The 17,402-nt window shown below is 40.7% G+C and overlaps 1 protein-coding gene across 2 annotated transcripts in view; it reads left to right on the forward strand.

Moving 5' to 3' along the window:
- The window catches only part of LOC147157824 (juxtaposed with another zinc finger protein 1), a 31,739-nt gene extending 14,435 nt beyond the window's left edge, over positions 1–17,304 (forward strand). The window contains exons 1-5 of one of the 2 annotated variants that reach the window (XM_086062911.1): positions 1,100–1,420; positions 8,269–8,341; positions 10,177–10,373; positions 12,916–13,085; positions 14,825–17,304. In XM_086062911.1, the coding sequence (XP_085919037.1) occupies positions 1,306–1,420; positions 8,269–8,341; positions 10,177–10,373; positions 12,916–13,085; positions 14,825–15,001 (732 nt within the window). In that variant the 5' untranslated portion in view covers positions 1,100–1,305 and the 3' untranslated portion in view covers positions 15,002–17,304. Of the gene's footprint in view, positions 1–1,099; positions 1,421–8,268; positions 8,342–10,176; positions 10,374–12,915; positions 13,086–14,824 lie in introns of those variants that run through there. The other variant, XM_086062913.1, reaches the window with a different exon arrangement.
- The last annotated feature ends 98 nt before the right edge of the window (positions 17,305–17,402 follow it).

The raw sequence follows: 17,402 nt of genomic DNA on the forward strand, positions 1-17,402 counted from the left end.
TACATTGATGTTAACGAACCAACAATCCAAATTGGAATATTTTTTTATTGGCCAAGCGGGGTTTAAAAAATGCACATTATGTGTATGTTTTTTTTAAATGTCAATCTACAGCAGTTTTACATTAGACAAATCACACACGTCACACCACCAAACAAATATATCATAAAAAGCAGACAGGCCTGTTGAGTTTAAAACAAAGCTATGATTATGTCTGTATCTTCTGCCATCCAGTGTAAGAGCAATGCCTGTCACTATACGTCCCTGGCATAGATAGATGGGGGGGAAAAGATACCGTTTATTGTTATACAGCTGTTTATTAATTGTGACAAACAGTCAAACACAAACTGAAAACACCGGCAAGGAGCATGGAGAAGTACCAATAGTAAATAGCCAACTTGGGCTGGGGTCAGAGTGCCTGATGTCAATCACTAGACCCCTCCCCTTAAAGGCACACATCAACAAACAAATGCTAAAGTGTGTGCGCGCTGAATTACACTTTATAAGACAGTTATATCTTTACATTATTTTATATTGTTTTTATATTTATATTTTGCAATGCAGTGGTATTTTTCTTTACAAAAACATTAGCGAAATAACTTGTAAGAAGCCATAATGTATTTTCCCACGTGTTTGGGAGAATTTGTTATGGTCCAATAATTTTTTATTGTAAAAGATAAGGGTGGTGCAACTGCTCACCACCAACAGAATGATCGATCACCTTAGCATGGTGGTGGCAGCATCAGGCTTTGAAAATGTAATGCTTTACACCAATTTTTTTTTTTTACAAATAGTGAATGATTCAATTTGATGTGAAAACGTTTTCAACAAACACAACGCTGAAAATCTTGAAATCCAATTACTGTAAATTACATTCAGTATTGATTACACTGCATACATCACACTTGTAACTTTATTATTTTGTAAAATACACGCAAAGGAGCAGTGCAGCGATATGATTATTGGACTGGATATGGATATGATTATGAATGCAGTTTGTTTTCATGATTTCACACATGCAAACAGGTAAGCAGGTCATGACGTAGCTGACACCAGCCAGGCAGTCAGGCCGGCAGCCCCCACCCCCCACCCACCGCCGAGCTCGCCTCAGCTGCGTCCGCTGCTGTCCTGTCTGGCCGCCCCGGTGTCTACTCCGCACTCTTCCCCGTTCCCTCCCCGAACCCGAAGCCCCCCCTACCAACCTACCTTCCTCGCTTCCACCGCCCCGGCTCCCGCAAGAACCCCCCTACCCCAGCCCACCTCTCCGCCCGGTGAACGCACCAGCGCGCGTCCCCGGGTGAAAACAACATGACGGGCATCGCCGCCGCTTCCTTCTTCTCCAATTCCTGCAGGTTCGGAGGCTGCGGGCTGCAGTTCGAGTCTCTCGCCGAGCTCATCGTCCACATCGAGGACAATCACATCGGTGAGTCGGCCTCGGTGGGTGGGGAGGAGGGGGGCAGGGAGCTAACTAGCTAGTCGCTGCTAGCTCACCTCCTAGCTAGGCGAGCTAAAGCCTCATAGGCTCGGGTTCCGCTATCCACGCTGCGGGCTTTGCGTGGAGCCGCCTCTGATTTTTTTTGTGCTTACAATATACTCGTGTTACATTAAAAATAAACTAAGCGTTGTTTCTCGTCGGTATTTGCCCTTTTCCACCTTCACTCGGGCGGCATATGAGTTTAATTAGCATCCTGAGCAGACAGCGGTTTCGCCAGCTAACATTTCAATGTTTACCACAGCGGGCCTGATGCGACTCAGTTTGTGTATTGAACGCGTCTGCTTGAAGTGTCTGAGCGCATTAACAAATCACTCCTTTCAAGTGCTTTGACGTGAGCTTGGTGTCACTTTGAAGTGACTTCAACGCATTACGCATATTCTGGTTCTCACCCCCCATTGCACAAGTCTCAACTTGTTGCACTTTTCATTAAGTTTGCCTGCAACCTGCAAGTGATGATTGCCTTCAGGCTTTCAATTCCATCTAGCCATCCATCCATTTTCTATAGGCGTATCCTCTTGAGGGTAGTAGGGGAGAGCTGGAGCCCATCCCAGGTGACTGATTTTGGAAAGGGGCGGGGTACAGCATGGACTTGTCGTTAGTAAACAAATAATCCTTTATACTTACATTCACACAAGGGTTCACTGCATCTTCAATGCATCTTCACGGTTCAGTGTACATGTATACTAAAATTTGCCCGAGCTATTTGGTGGCATCATGGAGCTGAAGTGAGTTGAGGAGCTTCATTTGGCAAAACTAGTCAATCGCCACCATCTTGCCAAACTCCTCACAGGAAGGCTGGAGCTGCGTTTACTCTGTCACCAGTGTGCAACATTGTGAGATAAAGCAAGTAATTTTTAGATAATCCCATTTTTTTTATACCACAAAACTCAATCATGCGTAACAAAGATGATTAGTGCTAATCACTATTCGTGGCGTGTTCGAAGGAAGCAGTGGATGACAGTGAGCGTAGACCGGAGGTTTCATGGAGCCAGTCTCCATGGCAACTGGCAGCCTCTAAAAGGGGTCAGGGAGACGGTGCCTCGGCGTCAACTCGTCACACCTGCTGTCTCGTCCACAAAGAGCGCGGCCGTGCCGTGAGTAGGGGTGAGGACACCCGATGTGATGTCACACCACTTTGGGGTCAGAACAGAGGATGTGTTTATGGGCCGGGAACGAGTGGGGAGGGGGCAGGGCTGTGCCACTTATTTATCTCTTGAGTTAAAAGGAGTGAGTGTGAATAGCTGTGACATTCTCTTGGTAAGCCAGCCTGTGGCAATGTAGAACATAAAAAAAATGTGACGCTAATGATGACAAGTGGTAAAGAAAATGAATGGATGGAGCTATCAGTTGCCCTTATAGGCCCCATCTGCACCATATTTTGACCTTTGAACCTACGGCCATCAACCGCGCAGAGAGGTCGTTTACAAGCCCCATTAATGACCAACCGCTCCACTCACTTTTAACGCCGCAGCTGGTCATCGGCGGCCTCCACGGCTACAAGTTCAATCAATCGCTCGCCCAGATCAGTTACCACGGCGATGGGAGGGGGTTGAGGTGCGAGTGTGACGGAGGAAGGAGTTCCTATTTTGCATGTCATACAGTGTATCCGGAAATTATTCACAGGGTTTCACTATTTCCGCATTTTGTTGTGAGGCATATTTCAAAATGGAATAGTTTTAATTTTCCCCTTAAAACTCCATTATAATACTTAATATGCATTTTTTTTGTATAGTTGCAAAGAAACAGTTTTTTAAATGCTTATGTTTTTTTAGAATTATGGATTTTTTAGATTACATTTTGAAATAATGCTGTTATATAACAAAATGTGGAGCAAGGGAAGCGTTGTGTATACCGTACTTTACAGATGCTCTATGCATTTTTTGTTAGTTCTTTCTCCAGTAAAATTGACTATTTTGGCTATGTTGAAAAGAAGAAAAATAACGTGAGAGCCTTAAAACCACATTTTTAAGTCACAGTATTATAAAAAAAATTAAAATAAAATTTATTAGAGAACATTTTCGCAGTTCAAAGTAACATTACAAGAATAAATCTATGTAATGAGGAAAAAACAGGTAATTTTCATTTATTATCTTTCCCATTTTTTATATAACTGAACAGATCATGTAGTAGCAGATTACTAATATTTTTAATATTCTTTAACATCATAGGCCTATGTATAAAGAGACCACTATAGTATGGCAAGATAAAACTAAAATAAAGTAAAACTACTCATCCTTTGATGATGTGATCAGTAATCAATCAAAAGAAAAGCTAGAATTGATTGAACCCTCTTTTGCATTAAATATGAATGACAAACACATAAAATAAGCAGAGATGAGAAGTTGAGTCCTAATTACAATATAATATGTAGTATTACAAGAAAAAATATAATACATTATTATGAGACATTTTCTGATGATATCAAAATAACTTTGTGAGAATAGTCATATTATGAGAAATTAGGATATTTCATACTTTTACAAGAAAAAGCCATAATATTTTCTGAGTAAAGTTTAAAGAAAATTGTGCAAAGATAAAGTCATAATTTATAGCATTAAATTATATTTTTAAAATAATAAAGTCTCGTTGTCATTGAAGTGGTCAAGCTAAAAAGTTCAGACTGGATGTCCTAAAAAACCCCCACATATTTTGACAATACTGACCTCTTGTGGCCATACCTGGCCTGTGCCACATTGCTCACCGTCCCGCCCCCTCCAGTTGCAAGCCCTGCTGCACACATGGAAGTAAACACCAGACGAGTGTTTCAGTGAGAAAAGCGCATAATATGTCGGCTACCTCATCCTACAAAAAAATAGATAACATCTCAGCAATGACATAGCCCCTACTTTTTCGATTGCCGCAGGAAATTGTTTTCAGAGCACCGTGTTTAGTTGTCCCAATAGTTCAGGTCTGAGGAATGTGATGATGTCAGGCTGATCTGCCTGTGTGCACATTTGTGTGTCACCTACACACGCACCAACCTGCCCTGCAACCGCAACAAAGGCAGCACAAAGAAGCCGAGCACGGGGGAGATTAAAACAAGGAAGAAAACACCCGGGGCGAAAGTAGGGAAATCCCCAACTTTTTTTTGTTCTCACTGAATACACTCTGCAACTTGATGAGCATTACGTCAAATATTGTTGGTGATCTTACTTGCTTTTGTGACGATTATCTGCCTGCATCAGCAGTTAGTGAGTCTTTGCAATAGTTACAAACAATATTATGTTTGGTCATGTCGTCACCTGCCAAAAATAGCGGCCTACATCATTTTTTCCCCCGGAAAACACGAAGAACTGAACCAATTACTGATTTTATTATTATTATTATTATTATTATTTTATTATAGAATGTAGCTGATTTTTAACCTAACATGGACGAATGGACGCTGCAATCACTCACCGTTTCCTTGTTGAATGTGGAACAGCGAGAGGCGCTTCGTGCATTTTTAGCTGGTAAAGACGTTTGTGCTCACGATGACAACGAAGACGACTTTTTTTTTATCCGTGGGCGTGATCGGTTGGTCGAAACAAATTTAGCACTGTATAATAATCCCAGGTAAAACAAAAACGATCTGCAATTTAAAAAAAGACAACATTTTATGGTTTTCGCTTCATCACTCTTGTGTCTGATAGGTTGTTTTTCGAAATAAATAAATAAATGCAAATGCTCGCTTTAAAATGTTTCAGATTAATGGAAGGGTGAATGATGAACTGCATTATAGTGGTGGGACACTACTGTAGGGATGTAAGGATCACAACACCATAAATATCACAATGTGAACCTCATTATACGATATTGTGGGGAGGTTGGCGATAAAAAAAAAAGAAAAGAAAAAAAGCTCACAATATTGTACAAAACCTAACTGGGGGGAAGCACAATAGTATGGTTTTTGTACATACTGTAATAAGAGCATGTAGCAAAAAAATAGGCTTGTTCGTGTCATGCTATTGTCATGTGCTCCTATTGGTTCAGTGTTTTTTGCCGAAGAAAAATATATGCTCGTATGACAGATTTATTGGAGTGATAACCGCTGCAGTGGCCAATACATTCCTAATTCAAATTAAACTGCGCCAATAAACTAACCACCAGAGGGTGCTAGAACTACACAAATTGAATACAAACTCACTTTTTTTTTGCTGCATTTAATATCGTGACATGACCACGACGATATCGTGGCAATTTTAATATCCCTACTGTACCGCACGCTAATTTTTTTAATGGCATTTAGGATCAGTACAAAGATCCTGGTACGTTACAACTTCCCTTTATTTGCCTTTTACTCTGTCCGAACTATCCATTGCATCCTTTTTGGTGAGGTGTGACACGGAAAGGGTGTTGGTGTGTGTGTGCGTCCATGTACCATACCACTTCCTGAATGACCTGTGAGGGTGTAGCGGAGCAATTAGTTGGACTGGCATCCCTAAAGCGGAACTGTAGACGCTCTTTTCACGGCATGCACGCGAGCTCACACATCATCGCGTGGCGGAAGTCGCCGGGCCCCCGAGTGCCACGCCATGCACCGCGGTGCATAATTACAGGGAAGTTTACCTCTCTTTTTTTTTTTAACCCCTCCCACATTCCCGCTTCTTGGCCTCCATCCGGCTGCCTGCTGCTCGAGAAACACGTTAAAATGCTGTGTGTGGCTTAATTAGCAGCCTGCAAAACAAGCTGTGCATTCTTGGCCTGCTTTCAAAACGTGTATAGACACACACGCACACACACATATGCGCTGTAATGCACCAGAAGGGGGCGCTCTTGTGCCGCTGATAAGACCGTTTGTGTGAAGAGCACTGCTTACTACTGATTGGATGCGACTTTGAGAATCTGAGACACACGTGCACGTGCCCAGAGTCAGCAGGGAGCTCCAGCTCACGTGACCCTAATGAGGACAAGCACTATAGAAAATGGAGAGCTTTCTTGCAGCAGTGTAGCTATGTAGCTAAAATTGTAGCGACCTCCATTAGTTACTGTAATGAATCAAACATATGCACAGACGCAGCTGCCCTCCTGCCCATCAGCTTCCTGTGCTGCGAGGCGAGCGGACGTCGTAAACATGGCAGCGTCTGCGCACCTGGCTCACCTCACAGGCCTCGTATCCGCATAAAACCCTGTTGCTGGTTGCCATACAGTCAACCCCAGTTTATTACCAAGGATATGTTCCAAACCCTCCCCAAATCTGTGATATTGAGGGACCCTATAGAAAACTATTATCTGTAATTTTACCCACCTCACATCATTTCAATATATTTATGTATTTGAACACAACAATTACATTTAAGAGGCAGAGCCTTGTGACTTGCCTTTTGATGAACAACAACCACGTAACTTTGCCTTAAAAGTTAAAAGTGATCCTCTACTAGCTTAATGCTAACGCTAGCCGGGCAAAGGAAACTAGCATTGGTGTTGCCGTCATTGGGGAAAAAAGTGGCAAGCAAATATTTTACTCAAACCAATTCAACACTTGTTACTCATAAGATAAAGAAATAGCAATAGAAAAGTTTTTTTGTTTGTTTGTTCTTGACCAGTTAGCATAGCAGCTAACAGAGCCAGCTTGTACTCCTGAGTAAAAAAAACATTAGCATTGATTTGCAGTCACTTTAATTAGAGGACTATTAAAATATATCCAAATAGAAGTTAACTTTGTTTAATTGTAAATAAAGGATTTATTTTGTTGTATTTTTTTTAAGTATATGTTGTTTATGTTTCAAAATTCAAACAGCAACAAGATATGACAAATCAAATATCTCTTTAAAGTGTACTGAATATGGTTGAGTTGGAAGAATAAAATTAAATCATGCTTGTCCTCCAATTTTGAAAAAGAAACAACAACTATATTAATAATTCTATACTCACTGGGACATGTAATTGTATTATTATTGTTGTGTGTGTGTGTGCTTTTCTGTTCTAAGCAGTGGGTTGTCTTGTCGAGGCTCTGCTATAAAAGGTGGTCAGTGACCACCTCTGTGGACCACCTTGCAGTCATATGTAACACTTGCTGAAATGTCAACATCTATTGAACCATGATTATTGTAGTAGCAGATTCTGTGTGTGTAATAGTGTGTTCCTTGTCCGGGGCTTGTTTTCTTGTTTGCCGGTCTCTTTGGTGTTGTCCTGTTCTGCCGGACGTCTGCTTTCGTTTCAGATTACGAGGTGTGAAAGTCTGAAAACCGAAGATGGCCGGCACACACGCACACACATAGACGCACGCTTGAGAAAAGCTGGAAAAGGAGTACTTGTGGTGTGTTTTGTTCACAGTTGCGCTGATATGATCCAAGCCCTTCATCACATCCATCTGATAGCCATTACTCGGCATGTACTGTTACACAGACCAGCACGCTATGGGCTTTCACGGTTCTCATGCCGAACACTTGATGGCGCTGGCGCTTCACGCTAGCCACACCCGCGAGCCCCCACCCCATCCCTCCACTGGTTTCCCTGGGAGGTTGGTAGGCAGACTTAATGGTGCTCCCCTCAGGCAGTGGAAGTCGCTCCAAAGTGGGTCTGTGTGTGTTTTAGCAATACACTGTAAACATTCATCACAGCGCCCTTGTGTCTCCTTTACTCCCATGCGAAATTCTTCTTTTCTTTTTTTTGCGACTCTCAAGACACAAAGTCTGGGAAGGCCCTGATGACGTGTTCACAGAGGCCGTCATGGACACCCGTGACTTAACGCGATTTGTTGTTCGCGACACACCGTGGTGATTGGTCCGATAATTTATCAGGCAGGAAGAACAGATAAGTCCTCTTGATTAACGTGGAACCTCTCTCTGTCTCAGACACAGATCCGCGGGTCCTGGAGAAGCAAGAGCAACAGCAGCCCACCTACCTGGCCCTCAGCTACATCAACAGGTACCGTCGGCCTGTCTTTAGGCGGCAACGTTAGCGTGCGTTCATTTTGCCGGACGGGGTGGGGGGGAGGGGGGGGGGCAAATGACGGATGTATTCCCATCGACAATGTCATGACTCATTGGCAGAGCAGCAGAGAAAACCACAGAAGACGTGAGACGCCTGAGTCAGGACGACAGCTCATGCGGCTCTGTGTGTGTTTTTGTTTGTTGGCAAGTGTGGCAAACCCAAACCGATACATCACACCCCTCTTAAATCACTCTCGGCCGCAACATGGAAAAATATGTGACTGAAAAAGAGAGTGCGTTTTTTTGTAGGGGGGTGGGAGTGTTATTGTTCAAGTGGCGAGCTTGTAAATGTCATCTGCAGTCCCCCGGAACATGTTTTGATGGCGGGATGTATTTTCAGGGGCAGTTTGTTCATCTTAATTAGATCTTGTCAAAACTTAACACTCGTAATAGTGGCTGTTAGCGACCGTCATTAAAAGCTCCTCAATACAGTAACCAGTAGCAAAGCAATCGTGACATTATCTTCCCGGACTGTCCTCTCGGGTCCTTTTTCGCTTCCCGCAACACAAAGCAAGGCCTGTAAAAAGCTATGCTCGAATGTTGAATGAGATCTATTGTAAGAGCTGAGATCTCAACAAACACCTTTGGGATGAATTACAACTCCAGCAACAAATTGTAGCTGCAAACTGTTTTCACTCCTTTTTCACATTTTCTAGTGCATAAAGTCTACTCATAATTCAACAAATTTAGCACAAAAACAATGAGTAGACAAATCTGTGGAAATTATTACTCAATGTGGAGTTTGTGTTTTTTCTATTTAATTTAATAAACCTCTAATAGACTTGTACACTCCTTCCTTTATCTACCACTAACCTCCATACATTTATTCTCTTGGATTAGCCATTTTTAGTGGTTTATGTACAGTACACAAATGCAATGTCATTAAAAACTGACAGTAAACTACAACTGCAAAAATTAATCTCTTATCAAATTGATCAATTACCAGTACATGTGCACATGAAATTCATGGTGGAATCGGCTTCAGGATGCAAAATTAAGAAATTTCAGTCTCCGGCGTTACATTACATAATGAGTTTAAACTATATTATTAATTATTAGGGGTGTCAGGTGATTCAAATTTCGCATGACCTCAATAGTTAACTCATGATTAATCAAAATTTTTATATCTGTTCTAAATGTACATTAAAATAGTTTTTTCTAAGTTTTCATCCTTGTTAACATAAAAGTGGAAAAAAAAAGTTAAAATAATACAAATATGGCTGCATCTTTTGGTCATTGATACAGTAATTTAAAAATAAATCATAGATTAAATTAGAAAGATGTACTGTGTGATATTGATTGGTGCTGAGGTCATTTTTCTGCCACTAGATGGCATAATTGCAATTGTAAGACATTGGTGACAAGTGGCAATTTTCTTTTCATATTAAGAGCTATCTAATCTTTAACATGAAATAACTTGTGAAATTCTGCACATTTTTAAAATAGTAAAATACAACTTGACCCCACTCTCCACAAATGTATGCATTATTATTAAATTATTCTAAATGTGTATATATATGTGTGTATATATATATATATATATATATATATATATGTGTGTATATATATATATATATATATATATATATATATATATATATATATATATATATATATGACATCCGGTGTATTATAGAAAAAAGCAAAGAGCCTTTACTGAATGAAGCTACAAGTGTGAAATTGCCCAACATTTCTTTTGTTATTCAAATGAAACGTTTAAGAGCGTTGAATCCACATTTTGTCAATCACCTGTGACTCATTTCCCGTCAGGTTCATGACGGACGCTGCACGGCGGGAGCAGGAGACCATGAAGAAGAAGGTCGCGCCAAAGCTGTCGCTGTCCATCACGGGCGCCGTGTCGAGGAACAGCACGGCCACGCCCCCCCGCCACACCAGCGGCAACCTGACGCCGCCCGTCACGCCCCCCATCACTCCTTCCTCCTCCTTCCGCAGCAGCACGCCGACAGGTACGACGACAGGTGTGCGCGCTCATCACTATGCTACTAGTGCACTGAATTGTAGGCCCTTTGTCCTCACCCGTAAGACAATTCAGCGCATTAGTACAACAGTGCTACTAGCACTACTAGTGGCATAATAAAATTCTACTAGTTCACATTTAGTGCTTCACTAGTCATACTAGTTGTCAACTAGTGCAGTTTTACCTCAGCAGTAGCGTACTAATTCTAGTTGTGAGCAGAAATGTCACACAGTATTGGAAGGTAGTCGTGAAAAAAACGTCACTAGTAAGACATTAGTTTTACTAGAGTGCCCTAGTTGTTCTACTAGTGCGCTGAATTGTATTGACAGATGTTTATTGTCACTCCTAATTGAAGTTTAAACATGACAAACACGTTGATTTAACCAAACCACGTATTTAAAAAACAAAAAGCTATCTTAATGCTAACACACAATGCAAAACGCCATTGATGGGCTACTAAAACTAGCGTCAATGTTGTGAGTTACACATTTTGTAGTACAGTATCACATGTAGATCAACCATATAACGATAGTGAACGGCATATAGTCTTCATCTTTTGAAAATGACTGGCGTTTACCGAGTCGACTTGTGAAACGCTTCTTCGTCATATGCAGAGTCGTTGATAGAGAGAGTTTGGCGTCCATATGTCATGTGACCAGCAGTTGACCAATCACAGCGTCTGTGAACTCTATCAACGGAGCTGGTCATATGTCTATTCTACTGCCCCCTGGTGGCCAAGGCAAACACACAGAAGGAGAATGTCAATGTGCTTTTTGAAGCATAATTTTAAAATATATATTTTTAGTTTACTGTGATTCTTTGTGCTACTGTGTGAGCATTTTTTGTGTGGACATTTTAGCTGGTCAACCCAATACTATGATAAGCCCCCTTTACCCCATTAGACAGTATGTGTGTGTGTTACTGTATATGTGTGTTAAACACAGAGGCTCCTGCTGCAAGCAGACCAGTCAACACTCTTCTAATTACACAGCAGCTGTCCCGCTGTGCGTTCACATGGGGCCGTGTGTGTGCGCGCGCGCGTATACAACTGTGCACAGCTCAGAAGCAGCCCAAATTGTTCCTAAACGTAGTGTTTGGTCTGCACTTTTACACACACATGCACACATTTCAACATGTGCCAGGGTACCATCCATTTCCTCATGCTGAGGTGCAGAATTTCCTGTGTGATGGTGGGGGGCCGGTGTGTGTCGGCGTGTGCGCGTGCGTGAGTGGAAACTATTCTCTAGAGTACTTTTCCAGCCTGAGCAATGGGGATCACTCCCACTTAATGATCGCCTTCCATGTGCCAATCCCTGCATTTTGACTCACAGGCACAAGAGAAAGCAGACATGGACAAGGTGTTTTTTTTGTGTGAGAATGTGGCCCACTGGCACAAACACACACATACATACACAATCCTCGGAATATAGCAAAATGAGAAAGTGAGAGCGTGGGCTAACTTCCATTTTTGCCATTTTTGTTTTATGGCTTTAATCAAATTAGGGGGTAGGGGGAATTACAACCATGGTAATTCATAATGACATACCAACGTATATTGTACCTAGAGATACTGTCAAACTAAAACAAAACAAAGGATATTACACATTCTGTATTTAACGCAACCACAAAACGTTGGCTTCCACTAGCTTCATGCTAACACACAACGACGAGCTAACGAACAGCATAGATTTTTAGCGGTGTTATGTGCATCAACTCAGGTAGACAGACAATAAAGCAAGAATCACAGGGCTATTTCCTTCAACCTCTGCAAAATAAAAAAATTTAAATACGTAACGGTAGTTGTGAAAGTCTTTTTCATTTGTCTTCATGGCTGGATTATGCTGCCCCCTGGTGGCCAATTTGCACACACCAGAAGAAGTCACAATGAATTAATCATGATTCACGTTTTATTATTTTGCATTGTAATTACAGTGTTGTCACATTTTTTTTTTAAATAGGATAAAAACCTCATGTCACAAGGCACCACTGTAATGTGCAAAATAAAAAAAATATATTTTTAATTTGTTTAATAATTTAGATAAGTAATTTGACAATTTTCAAGCGTATATTTGTGTAATGTTTAATAAATTTTAATCGGACAGATTTAAATATTACATATTTTTGACGTTGATTATGTAAATGTCTTTTTTTTAAAGTACATCAGCTTTATTTTATTTTTGGGTTTTTAAGTTTGACCTATTAAAATCTTGCAATTTTCCCATACATTGTAATTTATAGCTATAACCTAAAAAAATACACCTGTTGCTGAACCTGATCCCTAATTTATAAATATTACTAAATAGAATACAAAATTACGTATTATTATTATTATTATGAAAACTTAATGTGCTACAGAAAATAAACAAGGGCAGATTCGGAATTAGAGTAAAAAAAAAACTCCTCTTGAAACATTAACTTGCATCTCTGATTAAAAGATTTAGTAAAAATGTGTTGACCAAGGTAATTAGTTTAATAAAAAAAAACTTCTGCATGCTTCCTATATTTATACCAAAACGTTTGACTGATTACAGGCAGCGAGTACGACGAAGAGGAGGTAGACTACGAGGAGTCGGACAGTGATGAGTCGTGGACCACCGAAAGCGCCATCAGCTCCGAGTCCATCCTCAGTTCCATGTGCATGAACGGCGGCGAGGAGAAGCCGTTTGCGTGCCCCGTGCCGGGCTGCAAGAAGAGATACAAGGTGAGGGAGCTGATCTCATGTGGTTTTATGGATGTTAAGCAAATATCACGTTGCCCCCCCCCCCACACCTTTTTTTTTTGTAGTGATAATATCATTCTGTAATCATGCAACAGCAAACAAAAACCTCTTTCAAAAATGTAAAATATTTTGGGGGGGTATGGTGACGTTACTGTCGTGACTGCTGCGTGTGGGACCTTTTAAGAGGACAAAAAACAGCAAAAATGATGTTAAGATTATTCAAGCCAGCTGTGATATTCCCACACAGTTGCATTTTTACTTTTATATAAAGAAAGAATAAGATCAGCACAAAATCTGTACATTTAAACTAGTGTTAACTTTGTTAACGAAAAACTAAATATTTATTTTAACACATTTTTCACCGGTCAAAAACTAGACTAGATTAGATTACAACTGCCATTAATAAACAATAATTGGAACTAAATCAGTATGCATTTTTTATCGACTAATAAAGACAACATTTTGCTCACTTAATAAAGACTGGACTAAAATCTATAGACATTTTAGTTCACGAACAAAGACGAGATGAAAATTACAATTGTTGTAAAATCCTGTCTCTGCTAATCTGTCACTAACACACAGTGACACACACCCTTTAAATTCTTTCAAACAAAATTAATCCGACCGCTAATTTACTAGTGTTAGCATGGAGTCATAATAGCCTCTTTTTTATATACTGTAGCTGTAGTGAAGTAGTTTTACAGTAGATGGAAATGTGAATATTATCTGCTGACAAAAAAAAAAGAAAGTAAAAGGGTCAAATGATTGTCCTGACCTGACTAAAACTAAACTAAAATTTTTGTCGACTAAACATAGACAACATAAACATAAAATTATGTTTTCTTGGACTAAAATAAAGACTAAAATGCTTGACTTATAACCGACTATAAGACTATATAAAAATGGGATGAGGTTGACTAACTATGATAAAAACTAACAACTGTGATTGAAATTGTACTAAAACTGAGACTACATTTAAAAATGGCTCATAAAATTAACACTAATTTACATTATGCCAGATAACTGTTACCATCAATTGACACTGATATTTAGCAAAGTCATTCATTTTAATGAAAATAATGATGACATTATTTTCTACGACACTCCTATTTATTTTACGCTAGCTAAAACCACGTTGCCAAAGGAAAGTTCACTAGCTTAATGCTAACACACAATACAAAACGCTGTAGAGGGCTAACAAAACTAGCATTAATGTTGATTGTCATTCTCACTGCAAAAAATACTGCTGCAGCTTACAGAGCAGTTGTGACCATCTTCTTTGTGTATAACCATATGTTAGGATATTGCCACCTAAAGTGGCACCAAAAGGAGCTGCATAATGAATAATAATATTAATTCTTTACATTTTGTTTAATTGTGTTATTATTCATAAGTAGAGGTGCCACTGTAATCTATAAAGTTACCAAAAAGTTCCCGAGAAGCAGATAGTCAGTCACCCTTGACGAGACTTGATTCCGGTAGCTAAGAATAGTGACATTTTTACAGCGGCATTAAAATTAATTTCAATGTCACATTGACACATTTGAACATGTCAGAGCACTTTATGAGTTGTAGACATTTTTATGGACATGTTCCCGATCGCTCCACGCCCCGCTCTTTAAGATTTATGCCTATTAACCCCCCCCCCCCCAAAAAAAAACCCAGGTTCTTCTGTGGCGTTGCATGTTAAAGCGAGCGTGCGTCGTCTTCTTTCCTCTCAGAACGTGAACGGCATCAAGTACCACGCCAAGAACGGCCACCGCACGCAGATCCGCGTGAGGAAGCCGTTCAAATGCCGCTGCGGGAAGAGCTACAAGACGTCGCAGGGCCTGCGGCACCACACCATCAACTTCCACCCGCCCGTCTCCACCGAGATTCTGCGCAAGATTCAAGGCTAGAGCCAGCCAGAAAGGGCTCCTCACACTAAAGTGCATGCTTTAAGTTCTTTTCCCATTATTATTTACATTTTCTTTCCATCTTATATCACTCGTATTTCCAAAAGTATATCTTTGTATTATTTTTGTTGTACATTTGCACATTTCGTATATGCTATCATTTGATTTCGGTTTGACTTGCATAAGGTGCTAAAAGAAGTTGACAGGAAGTGAGAGACAGGAAGTGCAACCAAGCCCCGCCCCCCGCACGACGACAAAGTTACCTTCCGGTCACCGATCCAAGCCAGGAGGTGCGTTCACTCCTTTTGCTTTGTTTACTGACTTTGGATCGGCGGCCTCACGGGAACTTCTGGGGTTCTGCCTAAGTTATATTTCAAATAGATATATTGCTATATAAACAGTAGACACATATGTAGTTGTATATATCAAAACTATAAGCTTATTCACAAGCATTTACATGAATAGTTAGTTTTATTTGCAAGCTTTATTTTTTATATTTTATTGTCAGTATTTTGGCTTGAATGGTCCGAAGTTTCATCGCAAATATTTTTCTAATACTCAAACTTCATGTTCCACTAAACCTTTACCAGACATGACATGGGTGGGAGGGTGGTATGGCGTTCTAAATTGTTGCCACAATATGTAGTGATTTTTTAAATTCTAAAATGTTTTGACTTTGTCACACTTCCGTGGCATTATGAGGCTGAGGAACTAAGTTGAAGTGAATTGAGAAGCTACATTAAGACAAAAGAAGTGCTTTGCTACCATCTCGGTGCCAAAGGAACTATGTTGAAGTGAGTTGAGGTGTTGCATTTAGACAAACATAGTGCTTTGCTGCCATCTTGCAGCGTCTTGGTGCCAAAGAAACTTTGTTGAAGTGAGTTGAGGAGCTTCATTTAGACAGAAGGTGTGTTTTGCTGCCATATTGTGGTGTCTTGGCGCCACAGGGCTGTTTGAGGTGTTTCATTTAGATAAAAGTAGTACTTTGCCGCCATCTGTGAGCCATGGAACTACGTTGAACTGAGAAGCTAAATTCGGATTAAAGTAATGCATTCCTACAGTAGATTTTGGGGGAGTGGGGTGGATTTTTTTTCTCTGTCCCTCTCCCCATACGTTTGTGGACACAAAATTTAAATTTATGACCACAAGTTATATATATATTGTATGCACCAAATACAAATGTGTGGCCATAAAGTATAATGCGCACGCAAAATCCAGATTTGTTAACATGAACATCATTCCTGGACAGTTGGGTAAGGAAATCAAGCGCACCTTTTGTATTCGGTTTATGGCGAAGGTGCACTCCATTTGCTTACCCATACTCGTTTTTGTTACACAAATGAATTTGTTTGGCCACAATTAACCTTATTGTGCCCACAATTAATTCCCCCCCCCCCCACCCCATGTCATGTGTGGGTCTCCGTAGGGTTTCTACGCACCAGTGAGACATTTTTTTTTCTTCCTCATGTCATACGGAGCTCCATTTATTGGACGTGTCATTCCAGTTGCCAACGTAGCTTTTTGTTCTTTCCATGTCGGTTGCCAACAGCACTCCACTGCCAAACATCCACCATACCGTGTGCCTGATTGGGGTGGGAGGGGAGGGATGAGGCAACAACAGGGCGGCCATGTTTGTGTCGCCCCCCCCCAATAAAAAGTGGGAGTACATTGAATGTTTTATTGCATGCACTCTGAAGGGTGATTTGTACAAAAAAAAAGAGATTAGTAGCTACAACCTGTTTTGTGTTGTAGATGACAGCATTCCAGATGTGTGTGTGTGTGTGTGTTGTAGATGGCAGCATTCCAGATGTGTGTGTGTTGAGAGTGTGTGTTTGCATAGACATCAGCCTAGAGTGTTATTGTGCCGTTTAGTGCGTGGATGTGTCGTTTCTGTGCCACATCAATCCTGTGGAGCAGGAAGGATAAACGGTGGTGTTGCCCCCCTTACAGGGATTCGTATCACTCATTGCCTCTTGGGAGGAGGGGGTGGGTCGGGTCATTGTGTTTGTGATGGGTCCAGTGACATTTCCACTCACCCTCCACTCTTCTTTTGTGCATTAAGAAAATTCTTATCCATGATGAGCAGCTCTGTCATTAGTCTCCATGGTAACAAGTCCAAACATGGACCAATGACAGGACAGTATTAACACGCGTCGAGTAGTTGGGATGCGGTAGTCCCGTATTTACAATGTACAGTGAATGTATCGTAACATGTCCTTTTGTTAAGTGCTTTTAAATTATATTTTCGTATGTACCGTGGACATAAGTGTTTTGTATTCGGGGAGGGGGAGGGGAGAGGGGGTGTTTTGTCTTTCTATATAAAAGTGAAGCTGCTTCAATGTAAACAGGCACCTGCCTGGAAAAAAAATGCAAAAATAAAGACTGACAGTCAAATTGTGTTTTC

This window comes from Leptonotus elevatus, chromosome 19, assembly GCF_054856555.1.
Source record: "Leptonotus elevatus isolate MCC_2025b chromosome 19, RoL_Lele_1.0, whole genome shotgun sequence".
NCBI classification, from domain to species: Eukaryota; Metazoa; Chordata; class Actinopteri; order Syngnathiformes; family Syngnathidae; genus Leptonotus; species Leptonotus elevatus.